Source organism: Heloderma suspectum, chromosome 2 (assembly GCF_057233095.1).
Source record: "Heloderma suspectum isolate Gila_16-S chromosome 2, 16-S_ref, whole genome shotgun sequence".
Lineage (NCBI taxonomy): Eukaryota > Metazoa > Chordata > Lepidosauria > Squamata > Helodermatidae > Heloderma > Heloderma suspectum.
The window spans coordinates 194,394,785-194,416,226 of record NC_139459.1 but is presented as its reverse complement, the minus strand read 5'-3'; the positions used below and the strand labels follow the sequence as shown (position 1 = coordinate 194,416,226).

General features: G+C 43.4%; 2 protein-coding genes across 3 annotated transcripts in view; one reads left to right on the top strand and one right to left on the bottom strand.

The window, feature by feature from the left end:
- CERS5 (ceramide synthase 5) overlaps window positions 1-9,926 on the top strand; it is a 58,022-nt gene extending 48,096 nt beyond the window's left edge. Inside the window, exons 9-10 of the mRNA XM_084837151.1 lie at window positions 1,917-2,073; window positions 8,777-9,926. Coding sequence (XP_084693277.1) covers window positions 1,917-2,073; window positions 8,777-8,929 — 310 coding nt within the window. The 3' untranslated portion in view covers window positions 8,930-9,926. The remainder of the gene's footprint in view (window positions 1-1,916; window positions 2,074-8,776) is intronic.
- Window positions 9,927-10,524: 598 nt separating this feature from the next.
- COX14 (cytochrome c oxidase assembly factor COX14) lies at window positions 10,525-19,944 on the bottom strand. 2 transcript variants are annotated; one of them, XM_084837157.1, is made up of 2 exons: window positions 19,785-19,944; window positions 10,525-12,137 (listed from the first exon to the last, which is right to left on the bottom strand). In XM_084837157.1, exon 2 carries the CDS (start codon window positions 12,130-12,132, stop codon window positions 11,953-11,955), a length of 180 nt encoding a protein of 59 aa, XP_084693283.1. In that variant the 5' UTR covers window positions 12,133-12,137; window positions 19,785-19,944; the 3' UTR covers window positions 10,525-11,952. The 2 variants fall into 2 exon arrangements, with proteins under 2 accessions (XP_084693283.1, XP_084693281.1); XM_084837155.1 differs by lacking the exon at window positions 19,785-19,944 and adding an exon at window positions 19,152-19,259.
- Window positions 19,945-21,442: the final 1,498 nt, after the last annotated feature.

Here is a 21,442-nt window from a genome sequence, read left to right as displayed (position 1 = left end):
CCCTTAAAGCAGGCCTTAGATTCATTTTTCTCAATAGATGTCGGGTGGCGGGAGGAGGGCTATCTCCAGTAGGCAGAGCCTCTCCAGGAGGCCTGGTGAGCCTTTACATCGCTATTGTGCCTGCACAGTTTTCCATTGTCCATGGGTGCCCCAGTCCTGGCTGCCAAGGTTCATTTTTGAAGCTCATGTTGCTGATATACCAGCAGCCACCATGAGCAACAGTTGCAAGGGACAACTGAAAGCCATAGAGCAACAAGTAGGGGAAGGGGCATCAGTTTACCCTGTGACTAAAACTGATCTCAGTGTTCGTACTCTTCACTCAAGGGACAGTCGGTGCCTTTCCTACAATATTTGTTTGATTACATTTCTGTACTGCCCAGTAGCTGAACCTAGCAAATAAGTACACCCATGCTAGAATTAAAAAGATCGAGTGTTCATAATGGGTGTAAAATCCACTTAGAGGCAACCGTGATGCCACTCTTGCTGTTGCTCTAGACTCTTAGAAGGCCAGTTTAATGATCCAGTAGTTCTGTTTCTTGGATTTAAGTTGAGAATTCAGACCTTCACTTATCTTTGCATCCAGAAGTTTCCAGGTCCAATCCCTGTATCTCCAGGTAGGGTTGGGAAAGAACCTTGTCTGAAACACCGGAGAGTCATTGCCAGCAGTGTACAGTAGACAGTACTGAGCTTGATGGACCAATGATCTGACTCAGTATAAAGCAGCTTTCTATGTTCATGTCTTTAGTATATCTTGCACTGAGAATGGAGGGCCTATGTTGACTCCCTTCTGATGTTCTTATTTTTTATTTGTTTGTTTTGTTTACTCTTTGCTAGTTCTTATGACAGCTTCTCATTAGAAAGACCCACTGAATACTGTTGAAGAATACTTATTGACACTAGGCTGCCCACCATATCTGCATTCTAGTTTTGGGAGACAAGTGTCATGTCATACTTCTATTTTCAGCTATGATTATAAGGTTCTTCGTCCACCAGAGAGGGATTTCAGAGTAACAAATGCCTTCAGATGCCATCTTGCTTTGTTCACCAGAGCACTGCTATTTGCATGTAAAGAAATCTTCTTACTGCTGGCCCCACTACTCGTGATTAGACCATGGTAATCTGCACATATTCTTGCTGCATCACTCAACAAACCCTTACTGTGTAGTAGGAGAGCCAGTGAATCTTTAATGCTGTTTCCACCAGCCTTATTGTAATCTCTGGGCTTCCTGGGGAGCCTGCTTATCTCATATTGCACTGGGAGGGGACTTGCTGTTTTACTGGATGCATACTGTGTAATGTCATACTGCACTCCTCAGATCGCAAACTGTTGGCTCATGTTTAAACCCTTTTTCTCCTTAAAGGTGGAAAGGTCTGCCTTCTGAGACTCAGGATGCAGGATGAAGTCCAGTGGAAGGAGGGTTGCAAGCTCTCATGGGGCTCCAGCTACAAAAGCCCTGTGCCTTCACTAGCTTTCTCTTGAACATCCTCCCTCTCCCTTTTTAAGTCTCTCCTGGTCCATTTCAGAAATTTTCTTGCTGCAGCAAGGTATAGTGAGGTAGATCACACATTTTCTAACTTTGTCAAAGTGAACCTTCCCAAAGTCAAAAAGACATACTAAAGCAAAGATCAAAACAGTCCATTTTAACACTGACTGGGAATAGATGAATTGGTTAACATTTTAGCTCTTGGCTCTATCAAATCAGTTAAAAACTGGGTTGAGAGGAAGGGAGAGGAAGCCCATGCTCCTTTGAGATGTCTGCTCACACGTTATAATCTGAGAGATCAGAGGCATCAACATTCTGAGAAGGAAAAGTTCAATGGGACAGATGTTTCCCATGAGCTTGGTTCTAATCTAGAAGTTGGGTCTTGTGGGAGATCAGCAAAGCATGTAATGAGCTCCCTTCTTTGTCTTGCAGGATACTGAATACAACCCTGTTTGAAAGCTGGGAAATTATTGGCCCTTATCCATCATGGTGGCTGTTTAATGGGCTTCTTTTACTCTTACAAGCCTTACATGTCAGCTGGTCCTATTTCATCATTTGTATTGCCTACAAGGCTCTGGCACGAGGAAAGGTATGAATGGTTTGCTCGCTCTTTTCTTAACCAATTGGAACTCTTGACTCAGTTTTCATTTTCTGTATAGTGGCACAATTGCCAGTGACTTTGAAAGAAGGGGGCTGCTGACTGTGATAATAACTCACACTTCAGTTACGATGTAGTGCTGTGTGCCTTTTACATCAATACAGTTCAGGTTCCATTGCCAGAGTGCATTGTGCGAATCAAGTCAGTTTGCATATATGCTCTGTGTACTTTATGTGGCTTCCAAAATTAAGGCTGTTAAGGAATTTAGGATTTCTTGCAAGGCTTTGTATGGGGAGAGAAATAGAAAGAGAAGGGCACAGGGTGTTAAGTGACTCCTATAGAGAGGGCTATAGCTTTCTTCAGAGAGCTGAAACACCAACCATTGGCTAATGAGCCCAGCCCATTCCATCCCCCCTTTGCTTTTGAACTGTTTATAGACTGTCCATCCTTATCCAGACTGGTCAGACACTCTTCTCACATTGATGAACATTAGAAACTTACAGAGGTACAAAGCTGTACTTTAGCATGTCACCTATGCAATGCTCATTCCACTGAACAACAGCAGAGGCTCATGCTTGACTGAAGTAAAAAGTAACTCAGGATTCTGGCACTTGCGTACATCTTTATAGAGCTGCCAGATAAGTCTACCTAATAATGCCAGGGCGAACTATTTATTTGGAGGGCTGTGCTAAAAATAATAGAAGTATGCACCAAACAAAGCATAACACTTCATCCTATAAAATCTAACCTTATTAGTGAAAATGCATAATGTATGCACAATGCATTCTGCTAGTCATAAGATATCCATAAGACAAAGGTATCCAGGGCTATTCAGGGCATTGAAACCCTCTTCTCTGGTTGGTAATCATGCTTGGCACTCCCACCTCTTTCTTGGATTCCCCCACACTTTCAAACCTGCCTTCTCAGCTGTGCTTTAAAATAATTAAATGGTAAAAGCTGAGATTCTCAAGTTGCTTAATTTTGTATCATGACAGACCATATGCAGTCCTAATTAGTGACAATTGGGAGACCATGCTGAATGGCTGGAGCATTTGGAATTTTTAAAAAAATAAACACCTGGCAGTTGCATGGAAGGGATGTCCTGAAATCGGGATTGATGCTGCAGTTTGATGCAGCCTATCTCACATACAAGACAGGATGTATTGATATTCTCTGTAAAAACGCTGCTTTCCAGTATGAAATTCTGGAGCAGTTCTTTGGTCTTCATTTATTCCATTTCACTGTGCTAATTACCAAAAACTGAGACATTTAATTCTAGGAGCTGATCTAGATGAGGCTGTTAGCTCCTGGCTGGAACTGTGCTAGTGAGAGATGTTTTGGGTTGGATCCAGAGGTGCCCTTCTGCAAGTAGAATGCCTCCTCTGCTCTTCTGTGTGTGGAAGGGCTCTCCATGAGTGAAAAAAAGAGAAATGAAATCCAGTGGCACTCTTCTATTGAGCATCTCAAGATGCGTGCTGTCACAAGGCATTGTACGAGAGCACGTGTGGGATCTTGCAGATGTCTCAAGATTGTGCAAAGTCAGTGACATCTTTTCTCCAAGCACCAGGGAGGCGGAAAAAGTTCCAAGGAGCTTGCTGCTGAACCTTGTACTAGTGACTATTTCATGCCTGTGTCTGCAGTGTTTCTTATGTGTTGGTAGAACAGGTTCTTGGGATTTCCTGTAGCATAGGTGGAAGCTACTCCTTTAAGAAACATTGGAAGCCACTCCATAGAGAGCACTTAAACTCTGCTCTGAGCTTTTTTCCTGAGGACAGTGGGGTGAGGAAGGAGAAGTAGCTACATTTTATGTGTCAGGTCCCCTGATTTGACTCAAAGTAGGGTTTGTGTTTAGCCTGTTGGAACATGCGGCTTGTAGAGGGCTTTGTGGGGTGGAGGGAGAAGGAGAGGCTGTAATCTAAAGTAGGAAAAAAGGGAGGGCTATCTGTTCTTAAAGAAGTAATTGAGAAAAGATGGATTTACAAAAAAAATAAACATTAATCTAAATAATTCAGAGTCATTATTAGATTATTCTCTGGGAAAATATATATTTACAAAAATAAACAGTTCCATTATAATATTATGCATTTACCTTTCGGTAGACAATTCCTTTTTTTCATGGTCACATACTTTTCTTTTTGCATATTCAAGTAACCCTAATTTGTTCTGTGTTTTGTAGTTTGAGTACCTGCTTCTTTTCCTTTCTCTACTTTGTCTCATACTTGTAATTTAAAATAGTGTGTGTGTGCGTGTGTGTGTGTGTTTAGTAGATTTATCTGCTGAATGGCTTTAGCTGATTTCCAAGTTGGGGTATCTTGCAGGAGGTCTGCATCTCTCCTCTCCTTGCTTTTCTCTCCTGATCAGGTGACCTAGTCAGGGAAGGACTCTCCTCTGTATTCTCCATTCTCTCTCATTCCTTTTCTCTGTGCCACACTGAAGCTGAATTCCTTCCACTTCCTGTATGTAAGTGCAATCTCTGCTACTGCTGCTTGTAGAGGGAAGGGGGGGGGGGCTGCCTGTGTCTTTCTGAGTGTGTCTTTAGTATGTAATATTAAAGTGTATCTAAAAAATTCTTAACCTCAAGCCAACTGTAGTTTACAGGTTTCTTTTAAACTGTTGTTAATCTGAATGCTGCTCACAAAACAGTCAAAGCACTGATACTGACTTAGGTGGCTATAATTTTCAGTATGATCTTCGACTCTGTATACTGTGATCCATCTTGTTGGTATTTTTAATACATTTTTTCTATTTTTGGAAGTAAAATAGAGCCAGTATAGTAAATTAGGATAAATCAAATGCTAAAATTTTGTTCCTAAATCACACAGTTTATTAATTAATTTATTTTTGAGGCTGAATAAAAGAGCACATTAAACTTGAGAGCCTAGCAAATTAATCGTTTCCCAAAGTGAGAATGTCTTTTCTTGTCTCTGGAATGTTACGATTATGACAGTCGGTAAGTTTCTGTTGAGCAGATGCTGCATAGCGCCCAGGCTACCCCTGCATGAGGGTCTTCATGAAGTTAAGGATCATAAAGCTAGGTCTACTCCTGCTGATGTAAGAGAAGGGCAGATCCATGCGAGCATTCCCTAAGAATATGGATCCAGATCCCCAGAGTGTTAAAAGATTAAAATCGCCACAAGCTATGAATGCCCTAGAATCTGGCATTTGGAGGCTTAGAGCCCTACCAGATAGCATTCTTAGTGCCTGCATTAGGAAAAGCATGGTCACAGATGGCTTTACAACAGAGTGCAGGTTGTTAATTCTTCTTGCCCTCCCTTTTGTTTTATGATTTCTAAAAAGTGTGGCAGTTAGAATACAAGAAATCTCAGGCAAGAGCAGGATATTTGCAGCTCTGAGAAGTAGGCATCTGCACCTGGCCCTAGCAATCATTAACTTGCCACTCGTGGTAGCTCTGCCATTCTTTCTGTGTGTCTTGCTAGGGTTGTTCAAAGTCCACACGACTGGCTGAGAGTCATCAAGGGTGAGGTTAGTCTAAGCACACCATGTGCATGTTAGCCACAGAGGAAATTGTCTTGAGTGTTATGTAAATCAGTGCTGTTAGTTGCAGGTTCATGGGTGTAGAGTCTGTCCTTGGCAAGTGCTATAATGGTAATATAAAATCATTCGATAGCTGTTTATGACTTGAGCACTTCAACCTTGTTTGCCAATAACACTTCATGCCTTAGCCTTAACTCTTATGTCAGCAGTAATATATTGCCACCTTGTGGTAAGTCAGGTAAACAATAAATACAAAATGGATTGGGAATTTTACTGGACCTGATTTTCTTATCGCAGGTATAACATTGGAATTTTACGGAATTCTTCTTTGTCTGCTAAAAACGTCCACATAACGCAAAAGGTTACATAATATGGCAGGATTTGGTCCCATAAATAACACCAAGCCTGTTTTGCATATGTCTTTGGGAATACTAAATCAAGAACTGCATGGCATAACGTCACTCAGGAACTGCCTCTAGTAATTATTATAAATGCCTGTGTCCCTATTTTTTCTTTTATTCTAAATATATGTAAATATAAACAAATACAATTAATTATAAATACGAAAAGTAATCTTACATGGACCACATTCATAATTAACAGAAGAAATACACTTTTCTATAGAAGGGTATTTACAGTAGGTGTTCCAGTATCAAATAAAAGACTCACCTATTTTAATCATTCCTTCTCACATACGTATCAAACCATTTGGTTTGTCCATTTCAGCTTCCCTCGAGGCCTCTCCCATCCATTCTTACACCAGAAAGTTTTAAGTTTCCGTTACTTGGCAATAATTACTTTTGCTGCTAATAACAAATTTCCAAATAGCACTTTGTGGTTAACCAAGGTGAGGTAATTTAATTAGCCTAATAAGATCATCTAGCACTTTTACAAGTCATATACTGGTAGACATTCCTGCCAGTTATACTTAAATTTGGTATTTAAAATCTGACATCTCCAACAATTGATATGATTGGTACCATCAATTCTGTTAGCTTTATGTGGGACCAGTTACCATCTATATAGCTACATATTCCAACTGCCTTCATAATGGAACTTAGTCCCAACTAACTAATTCAGGCAGCCTCATAATGTACCTTCAGATTTGAAACTTCTGCAATGTTCTACTTTACCTGAGCATTTTTTGCCCCATCAAATAAAGTTATTGAGCAGTTTTGGTCATTAACAAAGTCGAGGTGACCATTAAAGGGGTATTACAGAACCAGAACAAAGTTTTTGGGTAGAAACAACTTTCTTATTAATAAAGATCAACAAGGGGCCAATCAAATTTATCCCATCATTCCAGATCTTCTTGAATATAAGCTATCAGGAAGTCTTCAAGTTGACAACTTGTGAAAGAACTGCATTTAACTTGATCTCTAAATGCTTGACACTCCGTTCTGCTTTAAACTTGTCTTGGTGGATATGTTTAGTTCCTTTTCCTTCCCCAGCTTAATGCACATTAATTTTGATTTATCCATGTACACCTGATGCAAAGTTGGACTTCGGTGATTTTTGTCATGTGAAAATTTGCTATAATACAGAAATTACATCTGATCTTTTTGAGTTCTTGGACTGTCCTTAAAAAAGAGTGTTCTATGTTTAAATGGTTACTTGTTAGAATAAGTAGCATTCTAAAGCTCCCTGCCTCTTCCTTGAGGAGCTAAGAGGCATTCTGTGGACTGATCTTTTTCCATCTGTTTTATGTCTCTCCACATTGCATGCAAGGTTGGTTTTCAGCGCCATGCTTATTGTTGTGGTTCTTTAATACCAAAATGGGTGAGGAAGAGGTAAAAGAGCCATATGACAGGCTACCTATTTCTTTCCAGTCCCCATCTTGAATTTCTTAGGGTGGAGGAATTGGGACCTGGAGAAAACAGAGGGCACCCCTAACCAAGCAGAGCTTGGTTGCACTCAAGTTCTCAGTGGGAGGGATATATCATGAGTTGTGCCACTGCAGGAGGAAGCGACACCATTATGCAGCCAGGAGAGTGAACGGGGAGAAATGACATGCGTGGCTTCAGTCGTAAGGCCCCAGCCAGTAAGGTACCCCCGCCTCCACAAGTGAGCACCCTTGAAGTCTTCTTTCATCATTCATGATTGCTGTCTTCACCCAGAATTTCTCGAGTAGATCTGCAGGGTAGCAGACAGGGCTACTACAATGTACTATGTGGGGCTGCAGTTGTTGCAAAAGGCCTTAGCGGAAGTCCTGATGAGCTGGTTCTGTGGAATGAGCAACTTCTTTTGCTGCTCCAGTTGCACTGGCTACAGTCCATTTCCAGTCTTCGATTCAAGTGCTGGATATTACCTTTAAAGCTATAAACTATTTATGACTAGGATACCTAGAGGACCATCTCTAGGTATGAGCAGGGGGTTGGACTCGATGGCCTTGTAGGCCCCTTCCAACCCTACTATTCTATGATTCTACTATTCTATCTCCTCTCATATGACATTGTCTGTCCTTTGAGATCTGTTGGAGAGGCTCTTCTGTGTGCTGCCTTTATGTGAGATGCACTTGGCAAACAGGTTGTGGAACTCTATGCCCTGGGAGATCCAGCTGGCTGCTTCTTTATTGTAATTTGCTACCACCTTAAGATATTTACAAGTATCCTTAAAATATTTTTTTTATTCTGGCAGTTGTTTTAACCTGTTGGGTTGGTTATTTTTTACTTTTTTTAAGGTTGGTTTTCTTTGTTTTAAATACTTTAATTTTGATTGTTAGCCATCTTGGGCATTTTTCAAAAGTGGAAAGGCAGGAAATAGGATTATCTTATAAATAAAGTTATTTATGTGGAGAATGGAAATGCATAAGTAATACTGTTTTTCCTTTCCCCCTGAGGATAGTAAGGTGATCTAAAAAGAAGCCTAAAAATAGTACCCACATCTAATATGGTGCCTCCCACCTCTCCCAACATGCTCTTTCAGATCTTGGTGCAAAACTGTCTTTCTAGAGGAAGCTTTCACAGAAGCTTACTTACCTTTGTTGCCATGGAGGCGTCTGGGGGCTATCCCTCTTATTTTCTGTACATTGTTTTTCCCTGATTGCTTTTCTCAAGTTCTCAAGCTTCGTATCTGAAGTTGAAAGCTGTACTGTTTAAACAACAGCTAAATGTAGCAATGTGGATGCTACACTGAGCTGGTGCTTAACTCATTATCAAAAAAATTCTCCTTTGTGATAAACTTAACCTTCTTCTTTCAGGTAGCAAAAGATGAGCGCAGTGATGTTGAAAGTAGCTCTGAAGAGGAAGATGTAACTTCAAACAACAGAAAAGGAATCTTTAGCTCTTCAAGCAATGATGCCAATCGGATTAACGGCCACGTAACTAGCGGCCAGTGGGCAGAAGAGGAGTAAAAACAGGGGCCAAGAAGGCCTCCAGAAAATACAGACTTTTGTTCAAATGTCTAGATATGTTACCTTCACAGTCCCCAAAAATCTTTAATCAGGCTGTCCCGTTGCCCCCAAATCCTCCAGCAGATCTGAAACTGGTACAGCGCAACTGTTTCCAGTTTCACTTTTAAAGAAAATAAGCCATTTTGTATTTAATGGTAGCCCATATTTGTTGCGGGGGGGGGGGCAAGCGGTGGGCTGGCGGGAAGGGAGAGGGTTGTGGGTTGCTTTTTTAAACTGGCTGAAGCTTAAGAGGGAAAATATTTGGGCTGGGGCTGGGGCTCTGATTTCAAACAGGTTCTGTCTGACTGCAGTCCAGGATTTTTTTTACAGTATGGTCTAGTCTAATTTCACTGATTCCATGCTGCTGGCAACAAGGGCCAAAGTTGTGTCCTTGGCTGTGCCACAACTAGACATAGCAACCTGGTGGCTGTGATAAGAGGCATACAGACTGAAGGCTATGCTTATTAGCGCATGGCATCCCAATCACAAATAAAGTTTTATGCCTGCTTTTTGTGGGGTGGAAAACAAAAGCTGGCATTCTTTTTCTTTTTTAGTGGAGTACCATCTCCAAAGTGGGTGATCTTTAAAATCACCCACTTTTCCTACAAACTCTATGGATTTGAAGTCACATAGGAATTACAGAAAGAGGTGGATAGATTTATGTGCTAGGATAATAGACATGGATGATCTGGTGTCTGTTGCTGACTTTTCCATAGAGGCAAGTTCACAATTCTGTATTTTCAGAAGAGAAGCAAGGGTGCTGCATCTGCTTTAGAGTCTTGTGGTATGATACCACTGGTATGGATCGATTTCCACACATGGTCTTCGGTTCCCCCCACACACCCTCTTTTTACTTAATGGTACTTCAGGGTAGATGGAAGAGGACTCTGAAAACTCCCTGAGTTATTATCATTTTATACTATTGTTTACTCTGTGATTAAAAACATTGCTTGAAGAACAGGATCTGTGAATTTTGCTTTACTGAGGAAAGTCATCTGGAATATGGACTTCAGTTATATTTTGCTAACTTCTTTACCATTGCCAAATTGTATAGGATTAATATATGATGAACCGGCTGTTTCGACTCTGCAGAAAAATGGGTGCATATTAGTAGGTACTGTTGCTGATCTAATCCCAGTGTAAATGATATTCACCATCCATGTAGAGGTGCTAGCTCTCACAAATGGGAGCCTTTACATGGGAACCTAGCAATAGCTCGGTATACTCCCAAGGAGCACATAGGGGCCAGTGTCATGTGTAAGACGGCCCATAGTGCAGCCTTCGATGTCTCTTACAGTTCAAAGCAGCCTCCTTTGTTATACAAGCTGTGAAATCCAGAAAAGGAGCCAAAAGCTGCTAATTACCCTTTCATGGTATTGTTACAGTACTACCAAATTGTTCTGCGTCAAGAGTCCAGTTTAGAAGAAATGTCTCCCTATCTCTGGCTATTCAACCGCATGTTGAACACTTATGCTTCATCGAAGTTCATGTAAATTTTTAGTTAGTCTTTTCCTATATTCATAGCTCTTTGATGAAGAAAATTCTCTGCAGCCCATCACATCAGGAATCTTTTTATTACTCAAAATGCCCAAGTTGGAAATACAATTAGATAGCAAAGGATACCTAACTGAAATTTACATATTTTGATGCTTATGCACCTTGAACAGAAGTGTGTATATAAGAGACTTTTAGAGTGATAAATTAAGAGATAGGGGAAATTATCATCGCTTTTCCTTTTTTTTCATATGTTAGAAATAAGAATCTCGAGAATGACCCTCTGAAAGTAAGATAGTAAATTCATGGAGAGATGCTCATAACCCTTAGGATCAAGCTAGGTGCAACAGTAAATACATGGTATCAAATTCCTACTGCTTCTGTAACATCTAGTGCAAACATCCCTTCTGTTCTGACATTGTTTCCTGACCTGTGCTCCAGATTATTGGCTGCTGCTGATGGAGGAACATTGTTAGGTCATGACAGTGAAGCAAATTCTACTAGATGTCAAGCAACTTTCTGTTTTCCATAACATCCAGTTAGGTCATCAGCCTGGGTGCCCCCACTTCTATCAGCTTCCAAGCTATGTCCAGAGAGGAAAGCACTAACATCTTTTTCAAAGTCATAATGCAGGGATGTCTAGCCTTCCACCATAGTGCTCCTGTTTAATTATTAAGTTTAATCATTGTGTAAATGTTGCTTGTCATGTAACAGTGCTGCAAAAGGCTGAAACTAAAGTTCCCCGGAAGAGTAAGGAGGGTATTCTAGATCCTTTGGGATTACCCATCTCACCAGAAGGAGGCAGGGCCAGCTTCACTTCTGACTCCTCTAGAGGGAGGCACACCCATCCTCCCAGACCAGCTCTGCCTCATGGCTGGGAAGCAGGTTCTGTGCTGGTCTCTTTAAGAACCCTACCATAAACGCTTGCCAATATATCTGTTTCTGTCTATCATTTCCCACTTACTTTCCTCTAGCTTTCTCACCTGACATAGCCTAGAAAAGATAAGTGTAGGAGAGTGGGCTGCTCTCCTTCCCTCTTGCTGTCGTTCCCTTTCCTCTGAGGGCCAGGCAGCTAAAGGAAGAAGCAGCTTAAGCATGATTGCTACTAGCAGCAAACCTGCCAGACAGCTCTTTTGCAGCCATTTTGCCCCTATCCGACCCTGCTGATCCCTGGAGCAACAAGGGTTCGTCCTACTTAGTTTCTCCCCTTTAAATGGAGGACATGAAAATATAGAGGAAACCGTTCTGTGAACACATCTTTTATAGTTAGATTATGTTATCAGCTTCTGTTTACAGAAACCAGGAGAGAAGCTGCATGCAAAATATTTAATGTCTACATAATCACATAGGCGTTTCCATCCTTGTAAACATCATAGTCTGAAGCGCCCATTCTCTATGGCAGAGATTTCCAGAGCTGTACTTTTTGATAGGAGTATCTGCTGCAGCACACCAATCTCATACTCATTAAGCATCCTATGGTCAGATATTGTTCAGTCCTTAACAGCTTCTGCATTTATCTCCTGCTGCTCAAGTTGCTTCAGTGTACTCTGTTTCTTAAAATAGCGATATGCTCGGACACTACAGAGGTAGCCACCATACAGTGTAAGGAGCATCATGGAGCCTGAAAATGCCTTGTAGCCAAAATCAGCCAGCTGCTTTGCAGAAACCATTATTGCTGTGGAGAAAGCAAAAAACTGAGTCACTATTTTAAGTTTGCATAGCCCAAGAACTAGTAAGGTACTTCATGGTGATTTAAACAGCTGTATACCCATAGCCCAGTCTTTCCCAATTTGGTATACTGACACGTGGGCATGTTGGTGGTGGCTGATGGGAGTTGTAGTCCAACATACTAGAATGCACCAAATGGGGAATGGCTGCCAAGCAGCAGTGAAGGCCACATGGCCTGAGAGCATCAGAGGTTGATCCAACAAGAAACTGAATTAATCTCTTAGGCAGACTGAAGAGGCACCAGCTCTGTTACGTTGCTCCTTCAGAACAGGATGTTTTCCACTTTACCTGATGAAGAGCAGTTACTCAAAAGTTTACATATCCTTATAGCAGCACATCTTTGATGCAATGTAAGATCTCTTTCCCCCACTTAATGGCTTAAAGGGGTTTACAGAGAAGGAGGAAATGCTGTCCTCTTAGATTGATTGTGTCACCCCATTCAGAATACTACCTCCGTAAATGAACAATAACTTGCTTACAAAGTCAAGATTCAGGCAGCTTCCCTTTTTAGGTGGGAAGGCACATTTCCAATATGTATTGCACAACAACTATCAAGAGATGTGCATTGGCAACTAAGTGTTTACTGTATGTACATGCTCAAAAAAATACAAGCCACGCAAATGTGAAGTGGCCCTTGGAACCTATCTACATAGACAAGAAATTCCAGGATTTCTGACGCATCTTGATTCAGTGTGTGGGGTCACTATATTTCTGTAAGGAACAGTGATCTCCACCCACCTTGCCATTTACATGGTTGTTTATCTCATGAGTGATCATGTGGCAACCCTTTCCAAATAACAGATCACAGCAATGCTATTACAGTAAATTTTCACAGGGCAAGTGGCTCCTCCCCAAGTCAAGGACATAAGGGAAACGGTTTGAGAGGGAACAAAGTTTGTTCTTAAATTGTTTGGGAGAATTCTTGTTCTAACAGAAAGCCACATTTTAGAAAGAAAATTGAGGACTGGTATGGCTTCTGTGAATATACCCAAGCTCCATTTTCTTCCTAGGAGTTTTTCAGTCACCTGCCCCCCACATACGTCACTGGCCCTAACCATACATACATTGTGTAACATGAATATTCACTCCTCTGCTTTCTTGGTAAAAAGAGGCTCAAAAGAAGGATTCTGATGCTAGGTAGATACTTTTCTCAAAAGAATTAAGGTGGACAGGTGTGAGGTCTTGGCAGGCAAATGGACAAATTGATAGGGAAGGTTTGGGGGCCAGGTGAAGGTTCGAGAGACCAGTCAAAAGGCAAAGAGTAGAAAGGTGTGTGTTGATGATTTCACCACTTTGCATATCCACTGCCTATTTACAATGGGCACTGCTTTTATAGGTTAAAGTTTGACTTTTGAGATCAAACATTTCCCAGTATACTGTTAAGGTTAATGAAAAATATCTTATGCAATCATAAGGAAAGGCCTTTAAAATTACATTTATTACCTTCTTCCCTGTTCTCCCCCACCTTCTCATAACCCTTCTGGGAGTTTACATGCTGCTTGCCTCTCCCAGCGTCATACTGCAGAGGAGCTTTAAAAGGTGTAAAGCAAGGAAGGTATTATACCTTTGGTGACAACTTGAAGAATCTACCTGTTCATATTATAGTATGAATTTATGTAGGCAATACCATATAAGAGGCATGCAGTGGAAGGTGGGGATTTTTTCTCTATACACATGTATATTAATGTGCGCTACTGAATATACCAGTTTTAATATAGCAAGAGTTAGCATAAGGAAATAAAAAATTACCCTGATAACTGGAGTGGATGCAATACAAAATAGAAATAATTTTCTAGAGCACAAGTGGGACCTGCAATAAAATGTTACAGTGCAGAGCTGGCTTGTTGTTGTTCAGTCGTGTCCGACTCTTCGTGACCCCATGGACCATAGCATGCCAGGCCTTCCTGTCCTGCCTTCTCTCCCGGAGTGTGCTCAAGTTCATATTCATTGCATCAGTGATACTATCTAGCCATCTCATCCTCTGCCGTCACCTTCTCCTTTTGCCTTCAATCTTTCCCAGCATCAGGGTCTTTTCCAGAGAGTTTTCTCTTCGCATTAGGTGGCCAAAATATTTGAGCTTCAGTTTCAGTATCTGTCCTTCCAATGAGCACTCAGGGTTGATTTCCTTTAGGATGGACTGATTTGACCTCCTTGCAGTCCAGGAGACTCGTAAGAGTCTTCTCCAGCACCACAGTTCGAAAGCATCAATTCTTCGGTGCTCAGCCTTCCTTATAGTCCAGCTCTCACAGCCATATATTACTACTGGGAAAACCATCACTTTGATTAGACGGACCTTTGTCGGCAAGGTGATGTCTCTGCTTCTTACTATGCTGTCTAGGTTTGCCATAGCTTTCCTCCCAAGGAGCAGGCGTCTTTTAATTTCATGGCTACAGTCACCATCTGCGGTGATCTTGGAGCCCAAGAAAGTAAAATCTGTCACTGCTTCGATTTCTTCCCCTTCTATATGCCAGGAAGTGATGGGGCCAGATGCCATGATCTTCGTTTTTTTAATGTTGAGTTTCAAACCAGCTTTGGCACTCTCCTCTTTCACCCTCAACAAGAGGCTCTTGAGATCCTCTTCGCTTTCTGCCATTAGGGTGGTATCGTCTGCATATCGGAGGTTGTTGATAATTCTCCCGGCAATCTTAATTCCGACCTGTGATTCATCCAACCTGGCGTTTCTCATGATGTACTCTGCATATAAGTTAAATAAGCAGGGCGACAATATGCAGCCTTGTCGTACTCCTTTCCCAATTTTGAACTACTTGGTTGTTCCATGTCTGGTTCTTACTGTTGCTTCTTGACCCTCGTACAGGTTTCTCAGGAGACAGGTAAGGTGGTCTGGTACTCCCATCACTTTAAGAATTTGCCAGAGTTTGTTGTGATCCACACAATCAAAGGCTTTAGCGTAGTCAATGAAGCAGAAATAGACATTTTTCTGGAATTCTCTTGCTTTCTCCATGATCCAGCGAAAGTTGGCGATTTGACCTCTAGTTCCTCTGCCTCTTCGAAACCCCGCTTGTACTTCCGGTAGTTCTCGGTTCGCATACTGCTGAAGCCTAGCTTGTAGGATTTTGAGCATCACCTTGCTGGCATGTGAAATGAGCGCAATTGCCCTTCTTTGGAACTGGAATGTAAACTGACCTTTTCCAGTCTTGCGGCCATTGTTGAGTGTTCCAAATTTGTTAGCATATTGAATGCAGCACTTTAACAGCATCATCTTTTAGGATTTTAAATAGCTCAGCTGGAAGACTGTCATCTGCGCTAGCTTTGTTGTTACTAATGCTTCCTAAGGCCCACTTGACTTCACTCTCTAGGATGTCCGGCTCAAGTTCAGTGACCGCACTATCATGGCTAACAGGGACATTCAGATCTTTCCTGTATAGTTCTTCTGTGTATTCTTGCCACCTCTTCTTAATCTCATCTGTTTCTGTTAGGTCCCTGCCTTCTTTGTCCTTTATCATGCCCGTCTTTGCACAAAACGTTCCCTTGAGATCTCCGATTTTCTTGAAGAGATCTCTAGTCTTTCCCATTCTGTTGTTTTCCTCGATTTCTTTGCATTGTTCATTTAAGAAGGCCTTCTTGTCTCTCCTTGCTATTCTCTGGAACTCTGCATTCAGTTGGATATATCTTCCCCTCTCTCCCTTGCTTTTCGCTTCCCTTCTTTCTTCAGCGACTTGTAAAGCTTCATCAGACAGCCACTTGGCTTTCTTGCACTTCTTTTTCTTTGGGATGGATTTCGTTGCTGCCTCCTGAACAATGTTACGGACCTCCGTCCATAGTTCCTCAGGCACTCTGTCTATCAGGTCTAATCCCTGAAATCTATTCCTCACCTCCACTGTATATTCATAAGGGATATGATTGAGGTCATACCTGAAAGGTTTAGTGGTTTTCCCTACGTTCTTCAATTTCAGCTGAAATTTTGCAACAAGAAGCTCATGATCTGAGCCACAGTCAGCTCCAGGTCTTGTTTTGACTGACTGTATAGAGCTTCTCCATCTTTGGCTGCAAAGGACATAATCAATCTGATTTCGATATTGACCATCTGGTGATGTCCATGTGTAGAGTGGTCTCTTGTGCTGTTGGAAAAGAGTGTTTGCTATGATCAGTGTGTTCTCTTGGCAAAACCCTATTAGCTTTTGTCCTGCTTCATTTTGTACACCAAGGCCATGCCTGCCTGTTATCCCGGTGATTTCTTGAGTTCCTACTTTAGCATTCCAATCCCCTATGATGAAGAGGACATCTTTTTTTGGTGTTAGTTCTAGAAGGTGTTGTAGGTCTTCATAGAACCGATCAACCTCAGCTTCTTCGGCCTCAGTGGTTGGGGCAGAGACTTGAATTACTGTGATGTTGAATGGTTTGCCTTGGATTCGTACTGAGATCATTCTATCGTTTTTAAGATTGTACCCCAGTACTGCTTTTCCCACCCTTTTGTAGACTATGAGTGCTACTCCATTTCTTCTAAGGGATTCTTGCCCACAGTAGTAGATATGATGATCACCTGAATTATATTCGCCCATGCCTGTCCATTGTAGTTCGCTGATTCCCAAGATGTTGATGTTCAATCTTGCCATCTCATGTTTGACCACCTCCAGCTTACCTTGATTCATTGATCTTACATTCCAGGTTCCTAAACAATATTGTTCTTTACAGCACTGGATTTTCTTTTCACCACCAGACACATCCACAGCTGAGTGTCCTTTCGGCTTTGGCCCAGCCGCTTCCCTCCCTCTGGTGCTGCTTGGAAATACCCTCTGCTCTTCCCCAGTAGTATCTTGGACACCTTCCGACCTGAGGGGCTCATCTTCTGGCGTCATCTCTTTTAGCCTTGTGATACGTTCCATGGGGTTTTCTTGGCAAGAATACTGGAGTGGGTTGCCATTTCCTTCTCCAGTGGACCACATTTTGTCAGAACTCTCTGCCATGACCTGTCCATCTTGGGTGGCCCTGCATGGCATAGCTTATGGCTTCACTGAGTTACGCAAGCCCCTTCACCACAACAAGGCAGTGATCCATGAAGGGGGCAGAGCTGGCTAGCTATACCCTTTTCCATGATGCTCCATTTCATTCTCCCTTCCCTATAGTTAGCCAGCGTGCCCACTGAGCATACCCAATCCTCACTGAGCTGTTTTAAACTCTATTCCCACCCCGACTAATGCCTGCTGTTACTTCCCTCTTATGAGTAGACTGTGCAGATTTTCTAAAAAGATCCACGCTCTTGGGAATGCATCTGATATTAGTTCATATGATCAAAGTAAGTACTGAGTTGTTGCTGGTACGTAAAACACAAACATATAACCAAATGACCAATTTTTTAGCTACAGAGGAAAGCTACAATTTGCTATTAAACTCCAGTTCTGCAGCTCTTTCTCCAACTGTCTTTTGAGGTGTGGGCTTAGCTTGTTTTAAGTTCAGTAACTTATAGCACCCAAGTAAGATGAACGGTGCAATCTTGTATGTTTTTACTCAGAAGGGAGTTCAATAGGTTTTACTTCCAGGTACACGTGCATGATAGTTGCCTTAGTTAGCAGATCTGTATCTTGCTTTTCAAGCTCAGGCCTCAAAGCAGTTCACAATATCTAAAAGCATATGGACACATTTAAATCCATATATACAAAACTAAGCCATCTTTTCTGGAGCAGGAATATGTATTTCAATTGCCTCCCTCTCTTCCTGCCTCCTCATTTAGATGGAAATTCTTTCCCACTAGTTTCAGAATACTTCCATTTTAAATTTCACCACTTAGCCAATTTGTTCTCTTCTGTGCAAATGGTCTTTGATATCCAGTTATGCAGTTAAGGTTTATATAGCAGGACAAATGTTTGCAGAGCATCACTACAAAAATGTGCCTACAGTATGTGTAACCCTAGCCATGTTTACTTGGAAGTAAGCTGCAGTGATTTTAGTGAAACTTAGCAATTCTAACCCTGGATCTGCTGGCTGGAAGGGATGGGCAAAAGTGCCTCTCTGCTGGCAGAAAGGAATGTCTCCCTCAGTGGCTCCTGGTACACCCATGGAAGCTCTGAGGGCACAGACCTACCACTTACAATATCCTGATTTTGGGGACGTCCTTGGATCCAAAGCCCCTCTGTTCTTTTGAGATGCCCCCAAATCGGACCTATGCCTCCCTGGGGCCCACTGTACCTCAACCCCACCCCCGATAAAAAGCTCCCTTCTAGTAGAAAACGAATGTAATTGGGAGAAAACTGACTAGTCCAGCCTTCCTTGTGCAGTTCTGGTTTCCTAGGTAAGGAGACATTCATTTTTTTTAATTTATGACATTTCTATCATTCCTTTCCTCCGAGTAACTCAAAGTGGCAAACAAGGTCCACTGCCCCCACCCCCGTCTTTGCAACAAACCTGTGACGTATGTCAGGCTCGGTGGCCTAAGATCACAGTGTTTCACGGCTGAGCAGGGATTTGAATCGGAGTCTCCCAATCCCAGTACAACACTTTAACTACTACACCGTCTCTATGCCCCCCCACTTCCCCAATTGTTATTTACATGGGGGAGCAATTCACCCCCCCCCCATAATCCGAAGTTGTGAAGTGTCTTATCACTTCAGCATACTCCCGTCTCATTCTGAGGCCGGTATAGATCAGCTTTCTCCAACGTGGCGCCCTCCAGTTGTTCGGACTGCAACGGCCATTGGCTCCAGCCAGCATGGCCGATGGGGAAGGATGACAGGAGTTATGAACATCAGAGGAGCCCTGCTGGATCAGACCAAGGGTCCAGCTCGTCCAGCGTCTTGTTCACACAGTGGCCAACCGGCTGCCCGGGGGAAACCCACAAGCAGGGCATGAGCGCAACGGCCCCCGGACTACAGCGTTGTAGTCGGAACCATCAGAGGGCACCAAGTTGGGGGAGGCTGGTGCAGATCAGTCTCAGGCGGTTATCCTGGGCCCTCCTAGGGCCCTAACCACAATACGGCCAGAGGCCACACCCACGCCGACCACTCACCCGAGAGCTCCGTCTCCTTTTATTCCCTTGCTGCGCCTGGCAGGGCCCACTTCCGGGTTCCGCTCCTGCGCAGCGCGCCCCTCCGTCTCCCCCGACCCCGGCGGGGCCCCGCCCTCTTCTAAGGAACGCCCCAGCGCTGCGCTTGCGCAGAGAGAGGAAACGGGAGGAGCCGCCGCCAGCGGGCCCGCGATGGGCCGCTCCCGGGCCCCTTTGGCGCCTCTGCCTCCCTCGCCCGGAGAAGAAGCGAAAACGGTCCCGCAGCCCCGTTCGAGCAAGGGCGGCCTCCAGGGCTGCGGAGCAGCTGCGCCTCAAGAGGCCCAACGGACGCCTGAAAGGCAGCGGCAGAGGCGGGCGCCCCCGCTCTGTGTCACCGGGGTCTTACTTCGAGTGGCAGCTGTTTTAAGACCGTAGTTTGTCGTCCCTAAACTTAAAAAACGCCGCACTCTCCAGGGCTGATGTCGCCCGTCGCCCCACGCCAGGCAGGGGCAGGCCGAGTTCTTTGCAGGCGCCTGTGCTGCGTGACCTCGCGTGCCGCCGCGTGGCGCTTCTGAATGCTTGAAAGCCTTTTTTAGGCCGCCTTTCCGTCCAAAGCGAGTCCTGAATTGGGGCGTGAATTCCTGCCTTCGGTGCTACCTTTGGGTGGTCTTCCTTTCGGGGGAGGGCGCGGGGGACACGCTGTTGCTCGGTGACTCTTAGGCTACGGTCTTGGATTTTTCTATGGGCAGCTCCCGCTTCCGCCCTGAGGGAGTCCCCAAAAACTGCTGCTGAAACCGGGCCAGAAACTGGATTCTACGCGTGAGTCTGCCTGTTGCGCTCTACGTGTGTCTCGTGCCCTTCTCACGTGACCCTAAAGACCGGCCCCACAGAGACCTGGAGGGCGAGACCATTCCGCTTCCCGCCAGGGAGGTGGAGAAATAATCTTCTAGGCGCCCCCGCCCCGCGCACTCTTTGCCGCTAAAAAGTGGCGGTGACGTCGCAGTGCATTTTGGGAAGTGTAGTCTTCGTGAGGCTCATCCTCTGAGGCTCTGTTTGCTATCTCTAGGATACATGGGGTACGGGGCGGAAGGTCACCGGGGCAGGCTGCGGTTACAGGCCGTGGGCGCAAGGAAAAGGAGTGAGTGAGGATAACCGGGGCAATTGCGCTCGTCACCCTTAACTATTGGCGTCAATAGCTAGGAAGTTCATGGATAAAACGGGAGAAACTATGTCCTGTTGGAAACGTGTCAGGCGTGCATTTACATCCATAGGAAGCTTGGAGTCACGTTTATATGGTAATAAAAGGAATACTAGAGCTCTGTTATCCTATTGTTACTTTTGGGATTTTCCGGTAGCTTCTGCCATTTTTCCCCTGGGTTTTAAGCAAGGCACTTTCAGCCTCAGCCTGTTATTGAGACAGGCTAGGACAGGGGTGCAAAACCTCGGCTCCAGGCGCCAAATCTGGCCTGCTGGGGTTTCTCAGACTGCCATGCCCCCTTTCCCTCCGACCACCAATCGTTTGGTGGCTTCCTGACTTTTGTGCAGTGTTTATCCCATTCTAAAAGGTTGAAGTGCCTCTCCTGAGGCTTATTGGGAGTAAAAGTTTTAAGCTACAATATGCTGGTATTCCACCCCCCCCCCATGGAATTTGGCCCCCAGGCTGAAAGAGGTTCAATATCCCTGGTACAGAATATTCATATCCCTCTTTTCTTCCATAGAGCTCAAGGCATGCATATATGGGGCCCATCTTCCATCCAGACATTGACCAGAGCTAGACCTTTGCTTCAGCTAGTTAGTGGCATCATGTGGCCTCAGACCATGCCTTGAACTTAACCCCACAGGGCTGTTGTAAGAATAAGGTAAGATATGTGAAAAAGTTCAAGCAATTAGGAAAAGTACCATATAAGTGTTGAATATTATTAATGTAGATTTGACACAATTATAATGGAAGTTGAGATACTTAGGTCAATATAGCCCAAACATCCTAATCTGTAAAGGAAAATTCTTTTTTAAATAGCAAAATAGCAGGGCAATTTTACAAGAGCCTTTTAAGTGGAGATTGGCTAAAATACTGAGAATGTCTTGATAATGGCAAAACTAGGATATTATAACAAAGAGTCTCGTGGCACCTTAAAGACTAACAAATTTATACAGACACAAGCTTTCGTGGTCACTGTCTACTTCACCAGCTTATGCAAGAATAAATTTGTTAGTTTGTAAGGTGCCACAAGACTCTTTGTTTTTGCTGCAACAAAACTAACGTGGCTACCCCTCTAGGATATTATACTATGCTAAAAGAAGGAAAAATTGGTCTT